The sequence below is a fragment of the Thalassophryne amazonica genome, chromosome 8, assembly GCF_902500255.1.
Source record: "Thalassophryne amazonica chromosome 8, fThaAma1.1, whole genome shotgun sequence".
Taxonomy (NCBI): domain Eukaryota; kingdom Metazoa; phylum Chordata; class Actinopteri; order Batrachoidiformes; family Batrachoididae; genus Thalassophryne; species Thalassophryne amazonica.
The window spans coordinates 44,635,596-44,653,170 of record NC_047110.1 but is presented as its reverse complement, the minus strand read 5'-3'; the positions used below and the strand labels follow the sequence as shown (position 1 = coordinate 44,653,170).

General features: G+C 39.2%; 1 protein-coding gene across 2 annotated transcripts in view; it reads right to left on the bottom strand.

Annotated features, from left to right (window-relative positions):
* Window positions 1-114: 114 nt before the first annotated feature.
* Window positions 115-17,575, bottom strand: part of twf1a (twinfilin actin-binding protein 1a) — a 46,242-nt gene continuing 28,781 nt past the window's right edge. For both annotated transcript variants that reach the window (XM_034176089.1, XM_034176090.1), the window contains exons 4-9: window positions 13,054-13,149; window positions 12,847-12,951; window positions 3,386-3,511; window positions 2,803-2,953; window positions 2,598-2,719; window positions 115-1,245 (exon numbers count right to left, since the gene is read on the bottom strand). In XM_034176089.1, the coding sequence (XP_034031980.1) occupies window positions 1,081-1,245; window positions 2,598-2,719; window positions 2,803-2,953; window positions 3,386-3,511; window positions 12,847-12,951; window positions 13,054-13,149 (765 nt within the window). In that variant the 3' untranslated portion in view covers window positions 115-1,080. The remainder of the gene's footprint in view (window positions 1,246-2,597; window positions 2,720-2,802; window positions 2,954-3,385; window positions 3,512-12,846; window positions 12,952-13,053; window positions 13,150-17,575) is intronic.

Sequence of the window (17,575 nt, the reverse complement as noted above, 5' to 3'; positions counted from 1 at the left end):
TTTTAACTATGCTGCTGCTGTAATATAGATTCTCAACATGAGTTGACTGGAATAGCATTAATGTACCATCTTTAACAAACTTCTCAACCATTTTTGTTTTTTAAGAAATCAAAGTGTGGTTTTAATTTTTTTAATTTATTTTACTTCTTTAAAAGAAAGATTTGTAAGAAAACAAGACCAAACCATTTTGTACTATGACACATTAGGAATATAAAGGGATTTTCCCTTTCGACACATCATTTAGTAGTTTTTCTATTATTAATCAGTAGAGCAGTGAATGTGGCAATATATTAACTTTCCAGGTACTAAAATGTTCCCATTCCTCTCTGGCTGCTGGGCCATTTGGCACCAAGCACAGTTTGTATAGCTTCTCGTGAAATTTGAGATTCATCGATGAAGTATTTCTGGAAGCCCCTGTGCTTTCTCACTGCGATTCTCACTAACGCCACCAAAAACAGACCAGACTGTTTCTTAACCATACGACAGCTACAATATGTACAGTTACAGCACTTGCATAGAAAAATAAGTTTCTCAGCAGATGATTTTTTCCCCATGTAAACTAGTTATATCAAAAGTAAATTTTCCAATATAAAATGCACTGTTAAAATGAATCAATGATAAGTTAGATAATAACTTTGGAGCACCTCAGTTGTGCAAAAGACAAATGCTGAGCACAGACATTGAAACGACTGACACAGACTTTAGGAATGCAAGTTAAGAATTCAAGTACGTGAACTCATAATGGGGGACCTTTTTCACGAGTGCAAGTTCACATTAGTCCTGCAGATGTTTTACAGTTGTAGAGCTGGCAAAACAAGAAATCACAAATGTGTGTTTAATTGTGTTTTTGAAAATCTCAATTTTCGGGAGTAGTCGCATACATAAATACACGTCCATCTGGCAAGCTACAAATGGAAACGGTCATTGCTCAGTTGTCCTTGGCGTGCATAGCTGAGTGAACTTTGTGGTAATTTGAGGTTGTCCTATTATTTCAAACTAGTGTGTCAAATGATTTTCCCTATCACAGTAATGTTCCACTGTTGAACGTGTTTGAGGTGGTGGTGGGGTGCTCGGGTCTTTCTAATCATCATCTTCTTCTCCGGGTGGTTTGATAATGCGGCGGGCTCCCCTCTTGCCTGTGGGACCTTTAGGCTTGGCGAAGATCTGTTTGTGTGCATGCTGCTTGGGATGGACTTCCTCGTACAAGAAGTCATTGGTTACTTCATCGCCATTGTCAATCTCCAACTGAGAGGGAGAGACAGATACAGATTCTTTATCCTTACTGTAACGAGTACAATGAAAAGTAAGGTGCAAACATTTTCAGTGCAAATATAAATATACATGCAAACTTACAAGGTGAAAGGAAGAGGGAAAAACAAAATTCAACAGAATGAAAAAGGTATGTACAAATCCTAAGTTAAAAAAAAAATAAGTACGTAGTACAAGTATGCAGACAAGATTGTTAAATTAAGGTTTTTGAACAACTGTCAGTGAACATGCATCCTTTTTACTGCTATGCACTCGATGCTACACACATCACCAGTGTCATTCATACCTGCATCTTATGTGGCATTAATTTGAGGGATGGGATTTTAACTTAGTATATGCGCTGGACACACTAAGCATTTGGAACATAAAACATTTGTTCATATTTACAAAAAGAAGTCTGCAAACTTGATAATTTCCATATTCTGAAGCAGTTTTTGCATCATCACTGTAGCACCAGCAATTACACATGCTGAACTGAGGCGCACGATTAATTTAGTAAAACTGGTAACGCATGAGCTGAATATCTACATAACCTACCTGAATATCTACATAATAATACATTTACCTTGACTACAACTAAGCAACACCTGTTTGTGGTGGCTAAATGAGGCCTCCTAAAGTATTTGGTGTTTTTGTTTTGTTTTCTGAGACCATTCAATGGAAGATGACAATAAATAGTGATGTGATTCAGTAAGAGAAAAATCTGAGGAAAAGCAAACTCTTAGGCCAGGGGTCCAGGGCTTGCTTTGGGCCCTGGAAGCTGAAGGATTCTAGATGTTCTGAAATGTATTTTCCTGTAATTGAAAGAATTTCACAGAGACTTTCATGAGAAGACCTGGGAAAGTTTTGTGAAATACAGCAATCTAACTATTTATTAGCAATCAAAGTTATACGTTGTGACAATCCAGTACATGACATACATTGGCCCCAAACAGTATTATGTGCACAGCAATAAACAGAGCTGTACTTGTCTTATATCAACTTATACTTGCCACTGTCCATATCCTTTCCGAAAGTCCGATTTTCTGCCCTGTTGTGCAGAATTTTTCTGCAACATCTATGATCATATTTTCACACATATTCAATAGATTTTTATTTGAGCCACCGAAATTCAAGATTCTGGAAATTTCACATCCTGAATAAAAAATAAATAAAGACTGATATGCTGTATTTTGAATCATAACTAACTTGGGTGCCCAGATGAGTGCTTTTCCAGTTTGGTCAAAACCTATACATGTTAGAAAGCAGTTCAAAAAAAAAAGGGGAGGATGTGGACTTTAACAATTTATACAAACAACCACTAACGTTGACTACAGATTGCATCTTACCTTTTTCTCAATCTCAATTTGAAGTTTATTTTCCACCATGTCGACCAACGGGTTCTTACAGCTGGAATAAAGCATCCTCTCTTTGATGGCACACTTGTAGCCAGGCATCGAGTAAATGAAGACTACAAAGAAATATGTGATCATTACTAAGCTATTAACAGAATTTATTTCTACAGGTGTTTGTCAACTGTGGGCATTCATTCACCTGTGGATTCTAAGTAGTCTCCTTCATGGGAATGTTTGTAGAGGAAGAAGTGGTAACGTGCAGAGTCTTTGGGGATCCTCTTGGGCAGATCTCTCACCTCTGTTGGCTCAGTGTTAGACAACCGAATCATCTCCTGGTCAAAATCTATATGCTGGCAACAAAGTGAAATGTAATCCTCAGGGTTAGTGACATTTGCTTGTTGCTAGAAGGTCACTGCTTTGAATTCCAGACTGATTAGAATTTGGGAGGGGGGCACTGAATACTAAAATCTCCCTCTCAGGCCTCAAGAGCAAGACAACACACACAAATATATGCTCCTCACCAGTAACATTTAAGATATAATGGACAAAGGGAAAAAAAAAAATAGATTTTAGACATGCAGAACTGAGACAAAGTAACCCGTTATCTCTTTGTACCCATCTGATCTTGTGAGCAAAATGAGTAATTCATTGCATCAGTTTGTAAACTACATATACATATATATATATATATATATATATATAAATTATTAGCTATTTATTCAGACGACTTAACCTGACGACAACCTGTACTAGTCTGTGATTAATTACTTTTAAAGACTCACGAGTTGTACATAGTTGATCTTCCTGTCCCTAAAACGTTCAAGTGCTGCAACAGCTTCTCTGTGCAGAGGGAAGGCCACTCCCTGCATGGTCTGCTGCTTTGTATCCACACCAATATCCACTTGCACCTGAACAAGCAACACAAAAAACATTTCATTCTCCTCAAATGATCAGTACTGTACATAAAACAGTTGTCATGGTGAGACCACTTCTTCAGGTGATGAACACAGTACAGATCCAACTACTTGAATAACACTATGTAACAAATTTTTATTTTTGTTTTGTTCCTGGGTACACAGTGTGTTTTCCTAACCTGTTATGCCTTAAATAAATAGAAAATAGCTGTTATTCCACAGAAACTTTGCTTCTGTGATCAGGACAATGATATTTTGAAATTTGTCTCTTTTCAAGAATATTCTCGATTCGCCTTCACTACTACTGAGTAGTCTTTTAGAATATTCTATAACTGCTAGAACTGTCCAGAATTTTCTAGAAGTTTCCAGAATTATCTAGAAATTTCAAGAAACTTTTAGAACTTTCTAGAACGTAAAAAAATAAAATAAAATCAACGTTTGTGCTGAATGTAGTCATTTTTCCATAGACTTTAGACATAAGCAGTTGAACTATAACACTTAGAAGCCAGGAACAAAAATTGTGTTACATAGTGTAATCAAACAACTACTTTACTCACAAACAACAAAAAATAAATAACCCATTCCAACTCCTGAAACTCATGATTTTATCATTTTCTGTTTTATTTGAAATTGCAGCCAATTTGGGATCCTTGAGCCTCTGTGCGTGGAGTTACTGGCTTCCTTCCACAGTCCAAATTTGTGTGGGTCAGACAAATTGTTGTATCTGATTTTAAGCGAGAGTGTACAGTTAGTCATACTGCATTTATCCAGGCTGCTTCCTGCTTCTTCAGCCCCTCTAAAAGGATAAGTGGGTACAGATAATACATGGATGAGGGGATAAACTGGGTTTGGTATTACAGTGTTCTACACCAACAAAGATTGGTTCAGGTCTGGTGCCACAATCACCACACTATGTCTTGGGTCCTGGGTGCCAACCACTCAGGCAGATGACTGATCAACCCAGAATGGGCACAGGTGGCCTTGATCCAAGAACCTTCTGTTTTGGAAGCAAGCAAACTAGCTTCACAGCACAAGATACTGAGGCATCTTCAAACACGCTTAAAAGTTTAAACCAATTATCACACAGCGGTTCTGTGAAGGCTCTCAGTTGTCCAGGTGGTTGACTCTTGTAGAGAAGAGTCAAGACAGAAGTCAGACTACCAGAGCAAGAATTTTAGCTGAGGAAGCTTCTGCGATTAGAAGCGAAACGTCCTCGCGTCAAGCAACCCAGTCCAGTTAAAGATTCAAGCTTCTCTACAATTATCACACAGTGATCTGTCTTTACTATATTAAATTTGTCAGCAGCCACTGCTAAAACAAAATGTTCCTGGTGGTACTTGCTTGCATACATCAAGAACCACCATCAGCTGGTTTGGGTCACAGTGCATCCAGAAAGTATTCACAGCACTTCGGTTTTACTACATTTTGTGATGTTACAGCCTTATTCCAAAATGGAGTACATTAATTTTTTTCCCCTCAAACTTCTACTCACAACACCCCATAATGACAACAAAAGTTTTTTTTTTCATTTTCACAAATGTATTAAAAATAAAAAACTAAGAAATCACATGTACATAAGTATTCACAGCCTTTGTTCAATACTTTATTGATGCACCTTTGGCATCAATTACAGCCTCATGTCTTCTTAAATGTGATGCCACGACCTTGCCGCACCTATCTTTGGGCAGTTTTGTTCATTCCTCTTTGCAGCACCTCTCAAGCTCCATCAGGTTGGATGGGTAGCGTCGGTGCACAGCCATTTTCACATCTCTCCAGAGATGTTCGATCGGATTCAGGTTTGGGCCCCTCAAGGAGATTTCACAGAGTTGTACTGAAGCCACTCCTTCAATATCTTGGCTGTGTGCTTAGGGTCATTGTCTTGCTGAAAGATGAACCATCGTCCCAGTGTGAGGTCAAGAGCACTGTAGCGCAGGTTTTCATCCAGGATGTGTCTGTACATTGCTGCATTCATCTTTCCCTCAATCCTGAGTAGTCTCCCTGTTCCTGCCACTGAAAAACATCCCCACAGCATGATGTTGCCACCACCATGCTTCACTGTAGGGATGGTGCGTGGTTTCCTCCAAACATGACACTTGGCATGGCAGCATTCATTTTTCCCCATCAATCCTAGTCTCTCATGGGGTGGAGCGACAGCTGTGATTCAGTGGGCATGCTGAAAAAGTATGGATGTTTTAAAGTTAATCCTCTTGATCGCAAAATTTGCCAGATAGTGCTGTTGCTCATGTGGCTCTGCATGTCAGGCCCACATCTTACAGTTGCATCGTTATGACTCACATGGGCCTCAGGAGGCACTCAGCAGTGCATCTGTTACGTGTTCCAATTCAAAATCAGTGTTACTAGATGGCAACACTGCTTTTGCTTCACAAAATCAAAGACATTTTATTTTCTGTTGCATAACATAAACTTGGCTTTGACATACCTGGTTCAAAGACGAGCAACAAACCATAAAAGAATATTTAAATAATTACATAGTCCAAATTTTCTCTTGAGTAAAGGGGTTCTTCATAAATGAAACACGCATGCATAAAATCTGAAATATTCCTACAAACGGGGTTCATTATTTTCTAGTGGAAATAATTAAATCTGAGTAACATGCAAAAACAGCTATGTTATTCACAAAAGGTTTACAAGGAGAATAAGCAACCTACTGGAGCTCAATGATTCAGGCAGACATGCTTGAGTTGGAAGTGACAAGTGTCTCCACAAAAAGCTGAGATGGCTCAGAAGCGTTTAAAACTGACAGCTTGCATCTATTTTTAGAGCTCCATTTCCACAAAATGAAATGTGCAAACATGATTGAGCCTCTGATGCAGCTACCTCACATACCAGAAGGGATTGTAGTTCTTTTATCCATCTGCTTAATAAAAGGCAGCAGTCGCCAAAGCGCCAATGATAAATATTTCAAAGGCTTTTTTTTTTCCCATCCCAGTAGTACAGTTTAATGGTATGCTATCTTTCCTCAGCAGCTGGTCAACACGGAAGAGAACATAAAGCTCATTTCCTATTTACTCTGGTGCTTTTAATTGGCCATACTTCGACCGAGGACTTGTGCTTCCATAAATGGTAAAGGCTGCACTTGTTTATGTGGCAAACTGAGTGCAGCACTTCTCAAAAAGGAGACTTCACTTGGACAGCTTTCAAATTCTGAACAGTTTAATTTCAAATGTTGCCTTCTGTCTAGCACAAGACAACAAAACCCTGAGCATCAGCAATGTAACTACAGCTGCCATCATTAGAGGTTTGCAGGCTAAACCACTGGGTATGACATTACAGGGCTTTTTCTTCCTACTTCAGGTAAAGAGTCACCTGTTGCTCCACACACTAAATCAGTGCAGATAGCAAAAGCATGACAGTAACATTCACTCAATTTCTATACCGGCTAATTCCAATTAAGGGTCACAGGGGGGCCTTGAGCCTTTCCCAGCAGCTACTGAGCGAGACGCTGGGTAGACAGACCCTGGACAGGCCGTCAGTCTACTACAGGGCTGACACATATAGACAGACAAAAACTCATTCACTCTCACTCACACCTATGATCAATTTAAAGTCAACAAACATATAGACAGACAAAAACTCATTCACTCTCACTCACACCTATGATCAATTTAAAGTCAACAATTTACAAAACCTTTGTGTCTGTGGGAGGGAGCCAGACCACCCAGAGGAAACCCATGCAAACACAGGGAGAGAACCTACAAACGCCACACATAAAGGACCACCTCTGATGCAAACCTAAGCGGGACCTTTTCACTGGTGAGCCAACAGTGTTAAACACCGAGCCACCATGCTGCACAAACATCAAAATCAAATTTAGGCTTCTTTACAGCAATATTCAGGAATATGGTTCAGTAAGACAAATCTGAGAAAAAGAAAACCCTGAGGCCAAGGGAAACTGAAGGCTTCTGGATGCACTTAAACGCATTCTCCGGCATTTTAAAGAAAGAAATTGAAGAAATTTCACAGACTTTCATGAGAAGATTTAAGAAAATTTGTGAAATACAGCAGTCTGAGTATTTATTAGCAAAGTTACACGTCATAACAAGCCAGTAAATAATATACATCTGTCCTTAACAGTTGACCTGTTATCTGCACAGCAGTAAAAAATATCAGAGTTGTACTTAAGATTTTTTCAATAGCGGCGATGGTGGTCACGCTATTAATGCATTTGGTTTCAGTGCGGAAGGTTCCTGGTTCAAACCCCACCCCTACCACATTTCTTTATGTAATGTGGATTTGCATCAGGAAGGGCAGAAACGTGTGCCAAAACAACATGCAGATCCACCTCGGATTTGCTGTGGTGACTCCCGACTACAAACAAGGGAACAACTGAGGGGACTTACTTTTTTTACTTCTTCAACATTCATATCAGTGGCTACCATCTTACTGTGTTCAAAACATGGAGCAAAGATCAAGTGGATCTCTCTCTACAACTCTTTCAGCACCTTGGATAGTGGCTGTCCTGAAAGAGTCTCGCGACGCCTCGTTATATTGATACGCAACGGCATTTATCACCACAGGTCAGATTTCCACTAACAGTATTAGTGAAGGTTACAAATGATCTTCTTATGGCCTCGGACAGTGGACTCATCTCTGTGCTTGTTCTGTTAGACCTCAGTGCTGCTTTTGATACTGTTGACCATAAAATTTTATTACAGAGATTAGAGCATGCCATAGGTATTAAAGGCACTGCGCTGCGGTGGTTTGAATCATATTTGTCTAATAGATTACAGTTTGTTCATGTAAATGGGGAATCTTCTTCACAGACTAAAGTTAATTATGGAGTTCCACAAGGTTCTGTGCTAGGACCAATTTTATTCACTTTATACATGCTTCCCTTAGGCAGTATTATTAGACGGTATTGCTTAAATTTTCATTGTTACGCAGATGATACCCAGCTTTATCTATCCATGAAGCCAGAGGACACACACCAATTAGCTAAACAGCAGGATTGTCTTACAGACATAAAGACATGGATGACCTCTAATTTCCTGCTTTTAAACTCAGATAAAACTGAAGTTATTGTACTTGGCCCCACAAATCTTAGAAACATGGTGTCTAACCAGATCCTTACTCTGGATGGCATTACCCTGACCTCTAGTAATACTGTGAGAAATCTTGGAGTCATTTTTGATCAGGATATGTCATTCAAAGCGCATATTAAACAAATATGTAGGACTGCTTTTTTGCATTTACGCAATATCTCTAAAATTAGAAAGGTCTTGTCTCAGAGTGATGCTGAAAAACTAATTCATGCATTTATTTCCTCTAGGCTGGACTATTGTAATTCATTATTATCAGGTTGTCCTAAAAGTTCCCTAAAAAGCCTTCAGTTAATTCAAAATGCTGCAGCTAGAGTACTAACGGGGACTAGAAGGAGAGAGCATATCTCACCCATATTGGCCTCTCTTCATTGGCTTCCTGTTAATTCTAGAATAGAATTTAAAATTCTTCTTCTTACTTATAAGGTTTTGAATAATCAGGTCCCATCTTATCTTAGGGACCTCGTAGTACCATATCACCCCAATAGAGCGCTTCGCTCTCAGACTGCAGGCTTACTTGTAGTTCCTAGGGTTTGTAAGAGTAGAATGGGAGGCAGAGCCTTCAGCTTTCAGGCTCCTCTCCTGTGGAACCAGCTCCCAATTCAGATCAGGGAGACAGACACCCTCTCTACTTTTAAGATTAGGCTTAAAACTTTCCTTTTTGCTAAAGCTTATAGTTAGGGCTGGATCAGGTGACCCTGAACCATCCCTTAGTTATGCTGCTATAGACGTAGACTGCTGGGGGGTTCCCATGATGCACTGTTTCTTTCTCTTTTTGCTCTGTATGCACCACTCTGCATTTAATCATTAGTGATCGATCTCTGCTCCCCTCCACAGCATGTCTTTATCCTGGTTCTCTCCCTCAGCCCCAACCAGTCCCAGCAGAAGACTGCTCCTCCCTGAGCCTGGTTCTGCTGGAGGTTTCTTCCTGTTAAAAGGGAGTTTTTCCTTCCCACTGTAGCCAAGTGCTTGCTCACAGGGGGTCGTTTTGACCGTTGGGGTTTTTCCATAATTATTGTGTGGCCTTGCCTTACAATATAAAGTGCCTTGAGGCAACTGTTTGTTGTGATTTGGCGCTATATAAAAAAAAAAAAATTGATTGATTGATTTGCAGAGTAGAAGGATTTTCCCAGTTTATAGACATATAGCCTGGATTTAAGATGACATATTTCTTCACTGTTCATGCGCCAGGACAAAAAAAAAAAATGAGCTAAATATTAATACTCATTTTCCACACTTTTCAGGTTATATTTGGTGCGTGTGTGCATCTCTCCGCAGGGGTCGAAATACATTTTTTAACCTACTTGCACTGGTGATAGTAACAAAAAAATTACTTGCACCAAAAAAAAGTTACTTGCACAACCAAAAGTCAGTCTTATATCAACCTTAAAACTCCTCCTCTGATGTGTCAGACTCTTCCTCTCTGGGCCCATAAAGCCCCTTTCACATCGGGGCTGCTCCCAGTTGCGTCATGTGTCGTCATGACGATGCCACATGGAAGCAACTCGGTGCCGAGACAAGCAGCTCGACGCCACAACAGCACGAGGGGCACAAAGGACGAAGCAAATCGGACGCCAAAAATTAAACGTTTAATTTTTGTTTGCGTCCTGTGTTTGACACAGAAATTAAGTGGTTTCGGCGCAAGTCACAGCAAAGCGACGTTACTCAACGTGACTGGAAGCCACACCCTCACAAGACAACGTTACCCGACGCCAATGTATGATTCCTGCTGTGTTCCATTGTTCCTGAAGTATAAATCACGCAGGATTGTTTTTATACCGTGACAATGCAGTAAAACTACACGTGCAAAAAAAGAGCACAGAAAAAAAAATGCTGATTGCAGCTGCTGCTCCTCTCTCTTCTCTCACAAAAGTGTTTAAATAAAATCCATAAATGTCCTGCTCACAGACTGATTGCCAGAGACAGGACATGTCCACATCCAGTAAAAACTCCGGACATCTCCAGTCCACTCACGGACAATTGTTCATGCGCCCACATGTGAACAATTAAAAGAAAGAAAAAAAAAACACGGTCTGGCTGCAGGCAGTTAGTTCCTTGTTCTCCCCACAATGAATTTAATGTACCTACAACATTCTATGTGAGGTGTTTTCATGCAGGTGCTGTCAGATGCACAAAAGTGTGTGTGTGTGTGTGTATATGGGGGGCGGCACACACACACACACACCAAATCTCAACTGTGTGCACTGTACAGAAATGTAGAAAAAGGATTTATTTAACATTTAGCTCATTTTGTCATGGTGACAGATTTTTATTTCATTAATGCTACAGGGTGTCATCACAACAGTAATCGGGGAGCAGATTATGGGTCCGATATGACACGCACTTTCGGTGACAACCGAGCTGCATGTCTGCTTGTACTGAATTGACACCAGACCTTTCAGAAGCCCAGACTGAACAGTCATGCACAGGAAAAGTAAAAGACAAAGCTCTCTGCCTGATCTCCATTCAACCTTTTGAACACACAAAACTTTGACAAACTTAGTGGACGTCAGCTGAAAAGAATCTAAACTTGCATTTTACAAAATTAACTTTGTTAGCACTGGTGGTGGACAAGTGGTTAGTGTGTTTGGCTTCAGTGCAGAAGGTTCCCATTTCAAATCCCACCCCTGCCACAATTCTCCATGTAATGTGGAGTTGTGTCAGGAAGGGCATCCGGTGTAAAATCTGTGCCAAATCAACATGCAGATCCACCTTGGATATAATTGGGCGACCCCGAGTGAAAAGAAACAAGGGAGCAGCCGAAGGGACTTAATTTACAAAATGAAGTTTGTTCATAAAAACAAAGAAAAGTTCACAGCACACAGCCCAATAATTGTGCATCCATAGGGCAGTCATGGGGTGCTCTGTGAGGTCTTTTTGCATGGTCTGTGCAGTATTTGAGCATCCTCCGGCCTTGGCAACACCTCTGCGTTAGTCAGGCACAGCTTCATATGTCATGGCAGTCATGGCAGGTTGTGAATGGATACCGAGCAGGCCTTGTAAAGTCCTGGCAGCAGCTGTCCATCTCTTTGACGTCCTGCGGCGTTCTGAGATTTTATGACCACACAAAGACCACTGAACGGAGTCCATCCCTGCGTAATGGGGTTTCAGTGAAACATCTGTGCAGGTTTGTCCATGGAGACCTTTTTTGGTTGAAACTATTTTTTGAAAGCAAACGTGCAGGTATATTATTCTCTTTCACCATGAGTTTTTGACATAACCAGCACCTCTTTATTTAGTCTACACAACCAAACGCACAAAATTGACTTATGTAGCTACCTCAATGTAATAAGTATAAAGTCCTACAGATGGAAATCTTTGCTGTGTGGGCAGAATGGGGTTACAACTCCTAACATGAAGTTTATGGAGGCATCGTGTGAGCTGCACAACCCTAATAGATTCATCTCTGCCAACATCCTGCCGCACTAATGCATCAGCATCTTTGCATAGTGTTGATACTGCCAGGTAAGCAATACACTCTTACCCAGCTGCTGACTTCATACTGATCGGAAAGCCTTCACTGACACCCAACAATGTTTCTACAGAGTTCAACACTGCACGCACAGGAGATGTGATTAAGAATTAGATTTAGAATACTATTATCAATTTAAAGGGTAACCTGAGAAAACACCAAATATAACAGTACGTGCCTAGTGTCCATGTGCTGTAAATGTACAATTCAAGACATACAGCATTTGAGGAAATGCTAGCATTTGTGCAAAACACATTTCCAAAAGATTATCTGAAATAGAAAACCGAATGGGCACTGAGCAAATGCAACACCCCTCCCACCCAACACATTTGACACTATCCATACAAATTATTTCTTCATGATTGTGTTAACATAAGATAATATTCTGTGTGGCTTTGACATTTGATCAGTTCTGTCCAAAATAGAACCGCTTTATCATTAACAAACACACCCTTCAGGCAAGTTTGCGGCAAACTGCTTCAGTTAAACAGCTCCCACCACAACCTTGAGTTTCACCTTTTAAAAGTCAACCAAGGTCAAAGGTTATGTGACCACCTGAAAAACACTGCATGACCATATTGATGTTTAATAGTAATCATAGGTACAACTTTCACCAATCACTTGAGCTAAACAGTCTAAATAGTATACGACCATTTGTCCTCGGCTGACCCTCAATGACTCCACCAGTTTTGGTCTATTTAAGACAACATAAATGAAAACACCCTCCACAAGCACAAATGCTGCACGTGGGTGCAATGAAGAAAAGTATGTAAATAAATGAGGGTGTGTGTCTCTACCTCATTAAGTTTAATCTGTTGTAGTTCCTCTTCTGCAGCAGTGAGGGGCAGGGGAAAATTCTTCGAAGTCAGGTATTTTTTGTATGCAGAGCAAGACATCTCCTCCTGAAGGCAGAGGAAATTACAAGCACGTATTTATGAAGTAGCAGTTTTACAATATACCATATTTAACATAATGCAATGAACTATAAGATGTATTTGACCAACCTTTGTGGTCCCAGAAAGCTCCTCCTTGATATGGCCACCTCCAAACTCTTTCTTCAGTGTGGCTTTGGTAGCAGCATATAACATTTTGTATCGCACCTGGTAAGAATGTTTATATATAAAAAAAAAAAAAGGTTACACATATTTATGGGGAAGAAAAAAAATTACTGCTGTCTCCTCTTCTGCTGGAGTATGTAACTATCAATGTCCTTTGTTCAGTGTTAGCTCATATCTGTAGTTTCTCCAAAAATATGGTCGAAGTTATACACACGCACGTACGCACGTATCACTTTTTGTCTTTTCTGCATTCTGCCACAAGCAGGTGCTTCTATTTTTACAAACTCACAAGCACAGATAGTGGCGGAAGACAAACACAGTACACTTCTCACTCAGGTAACGGCAACATGAAACTAAACCAAGAACGACAAAAACAAATCAATAACACTGACAACACAAACAAACATGAATCACAATAACATCTAAAACCCAGAACTCCCATGATGCAAGGTAGCGTCAAGACTGAGCACTAGCAGCAATTAAGAGATTATCGCCCCGTTTGCGCTTAAACTGCCTTGTTTCTGCTTACAATCAACTTTAGAATGATTAAGAGGTTTTACATTGTCATCCGACAGTTAATAATCACATTATTAGTGTGAAGTTCGCTGATCCACAGCAGGATTGTTTTCCACCGGCGCGACTCCACCGAGGCCCGAGGCGCCAGCGCACATCCACCGGCGCGGCTCCACCTGAAGCCCGAGACGTCAGCGCAGTTCCACCGGCGCGGCTCCACCGAGGCGTCAGTGCAGTTCCACCGGCGCGACTTTACCGAGGCCCGAGGCGCCAGCACGGAGTTATCTAACCATGGGTCCGAAGAAGGCACTGACGGCGGAGGAGGGAGACGATATCCCTGGACTTTTTGTCTGAGGAAATCTCTGTTGTTAAAATGCAGCAGAAATCCATTATGGAGCTGGTGGAAGAAGTGAAGGCTCTCCGGATCCAGAATGCCGAGAAAGACCGGCGTCTGGTGTACCTGGAGAACCGTGTTGCGGAGTTGGAACAGTACACAAGGATGAACGACGTTATTATTACAGGAATTCATATTAAACCTCGAACCTACGCACGGGCGGTGTCAGAAGACAGCGGAGAGGAGGCCAGCGAGCAGGAGGCCAGCTCAGTGGAACAACAGGTGGCTGACTTCCTGCAATCTAAAGGTATTCAAATGGACTGTAATAACATTGAAGCGTGCCAACCCCTGCCCAGGAAAGAGGATGGAGACAAGCGAGCAGTTATGAGGTTTGTCAACAGAAAACATAAAATGGCATTGTTAAAACAGGGACGGAAATTTAAAGGAACAAACGTATTCATCAATGAACATCTGACCAAAAGAAATGCAGACATCGCCAGGAAAGCTCGTTTCTTAAAAAAGCAGGGAAAAATTCAACAGACATGGACATCCAACTGCAAAACATTTATCAAATTGAATGGAACACCAGAACAAGCGAAGGTTATGGTAATCAGGAACATCGAGGAACTGGACAAATACGACCAATAAGGTATGAGGACACAAACACATCACAACACCATGACACAGACCAGAGGAACCTATTCATCTACTACATCATCTACATCTGGAGACAAGAAGGATATAACTCAAAGGATTGCTGATCATGGAGAAGTAGAACTGAGAACATTTAAATACACAGACCACAATGTACTGGACTTGGAGCACGATATAGACCCGGACAATAATTTCTTCTCAAATATCAATGACAGTTGTTGCTATTATACAGATGAACAGTTTAATCAGATCATTAAAACGGATAAATTATCAATAATCCATTTCAACAGCAGAAGTCTATATGCAAACTTTAACAACATTAAAGAATATTTAAGTCAATTTAAAAAAATATTTAACATAATTGCTATATCAGAAACATGGCTCAATGAAGATAAAGGAATGGATTTTGAACTGGATGGATATGAATTTAATTGTGTAAACAGAAAGAATAAGAGTGGAGGAGTGGCTGTGTATGTGGATAAGAACATGGATTATAAAATAGTAGACAATATGACAACTGTGATTGATAACTTATTAGAATGTATAACTATTGAAATATGTGAAGAAAAAAGCAAAAATATATTAGTCAGGTGTATATATAGAGCACCAGGATCTAGTATTGAAACATTCACTGACTGTATGGGAAAAATGTTCTCAAAAACTAATCAAAAAACTGTGTTAATTTGTGGTGACTTAAATATTGATCTGCTCAATCCAAATAAGCATAAAATAACAGATGAATTTATCAGTATAATGTACAGGATGAGTTTATATCCAAAAATCACCAGGTCAAGCAGAATTACATCCCATAGTGCTTCCTTAATTGATAATATCTTCAGCAATGATATTGAGAATAACACTGAGTGGATTATTAATCAATGACATTAGTGATCATCTACCAGTTTTCATCGTTTATAATAGAAACCATCGGAATCAGCCAGAGGAGAAAATAAAATACAGGCGAGTGCGGACAGAGGAAAACATGAACACAGTAAAGAAGGATTTACAGGAGCAAAACTGGGAAAAGGTATACAGTGAAAGTGATGTTGATAGTGCATATGAAACTTTTTTACAAATATTTACATCATTATATGATAAAAATTGTCCAAATAAACAAGACTACAGAAAACAAAAATTCCAAGCTCGACCATGGATGACGAAAGGGTTACGAAATGCATGTAATAAGAAAAATACACTGTATAGAGAATTCATAAAACTAAAGACTAAAGAGGCAGAAAATAGATATAAGAAATACAAAAATAGATTAACTAATATTATACGGGTATGTAGGAAGGAATATTATAGTAATATTATATATTAACAAAAACAATGTTAAAGGAATATGGGATATATTAAATAGCATTATCAAAAATGGTAATAAAAAACAGAGTTACCCTCAGTATTTCATTGATAATAATGTCAAGAAGGAAAATAAGGATGAGGTAGTCAACGGTTTTAATAATTTTTTTTGTAAATATTGGACCAAGCTTGGCAGAAAAAATTCCCGATTCCCAACCTGAGGATTGGGATAATAATCTCATAGAAATGTTCCTCACAGCAGTGGATGGAAAAGAAATTATAGACATTGTGAATAATTGTAAATATAAAACATCTACCGATTTAAATGAAATTGATATGGTGGTGGTAAAACAGGTCATTGAATGGATTGTAGAACCATTAACATACATCTGTAACTTATTTCAAACCGGTAAATTTCCCAATCAAATGAAAATAGCTAAGGTTGTGCCGCTGTATAAGACTGGGGATAGACACCACTTCACAAATTATAGACCTGTTTCTTTGCTTCCACAATTTTCCAAATTATTAGAAAAGTTATTCAATAATAGATTAGACAAATTCATAAATAAACATAAATTACTTACTGATAGTCAATATGGATTCAGAGCACATAGTTCAACATCACTTGCATTAATAGAATCAGTTGAGGAGATTACAAACACCATAGACCACAAATTACATTCAGTTGGAATATTTATAGACCTTAAAAAGGCTTTTGATACAATCAATCATGACATATTAATCAATAAACTTGAACAGTATGGGATTAGGGGGTTGGTGTTGCACTGGGTGAGAAGCTACTTAAGTAACAGAAAAGTTTGTGAAGTTGGGGGAATATACATCATGCTTGGACAATGCTTGTGGCGTCCCACAGGGGTCAGTATTGGGTCCAAAACTGTTTCTAATTTATATAAATGATATTGTCAATGTTTCCAAAATATTAAAATTAGTATTTGCAGATGACAAGCATTTTTTGTTCAGGGGGGGATATGCAGGAGTTACTGAGGAGGATCAGTATAGAAATGGTAAAATTGAAAATATGGTTTGACAAACAAATTATCATTAAACTTAAGTAAAACAAAATACATGTTATTTGGCTATTGTAATACAGACATACAGGTTCAGTTACAAGTCGAGGGGGTAGATATTGAAAGGGTACATGAAAATAAGTTTCTGGGGGTGATAATAGATGAGAAGATAAACTGGAAGACTCATATAAAACATATACAAAGTAAACTGTCAAGAAGCATTTCAGTTCTAAACAAAGCGAAACATATTCTGGACCACAACTCACTCCGCACTCTTTACTGCTCACTGGTTTTACCATATTTACAGTACTGTGCAGAGGTATGGGGTAATACTTATAAAGGTACAACACAATCACTATCAGTAATGCAGAAAAGAGCTATAAGAATTATTCATAATACTGGCTATAGAGATCATACAAATCCACTATTTTTACAATCCAAATTCTTAAAATTCACAGACTTGGTTCATTTTCAAACACTACAAATCGTGTATAAAGCAATAAACAATTTACTTCCAGCAAATATTAAAAATATGTTTTTTAACAGATCAGGGGATTGCAGTCTGAAGGGGAAATTTAATTTAAAGCATCAGTGGGCACGAACAACATTAAAAGGTTTCTGTATTTCTGTCTGTGGGGTG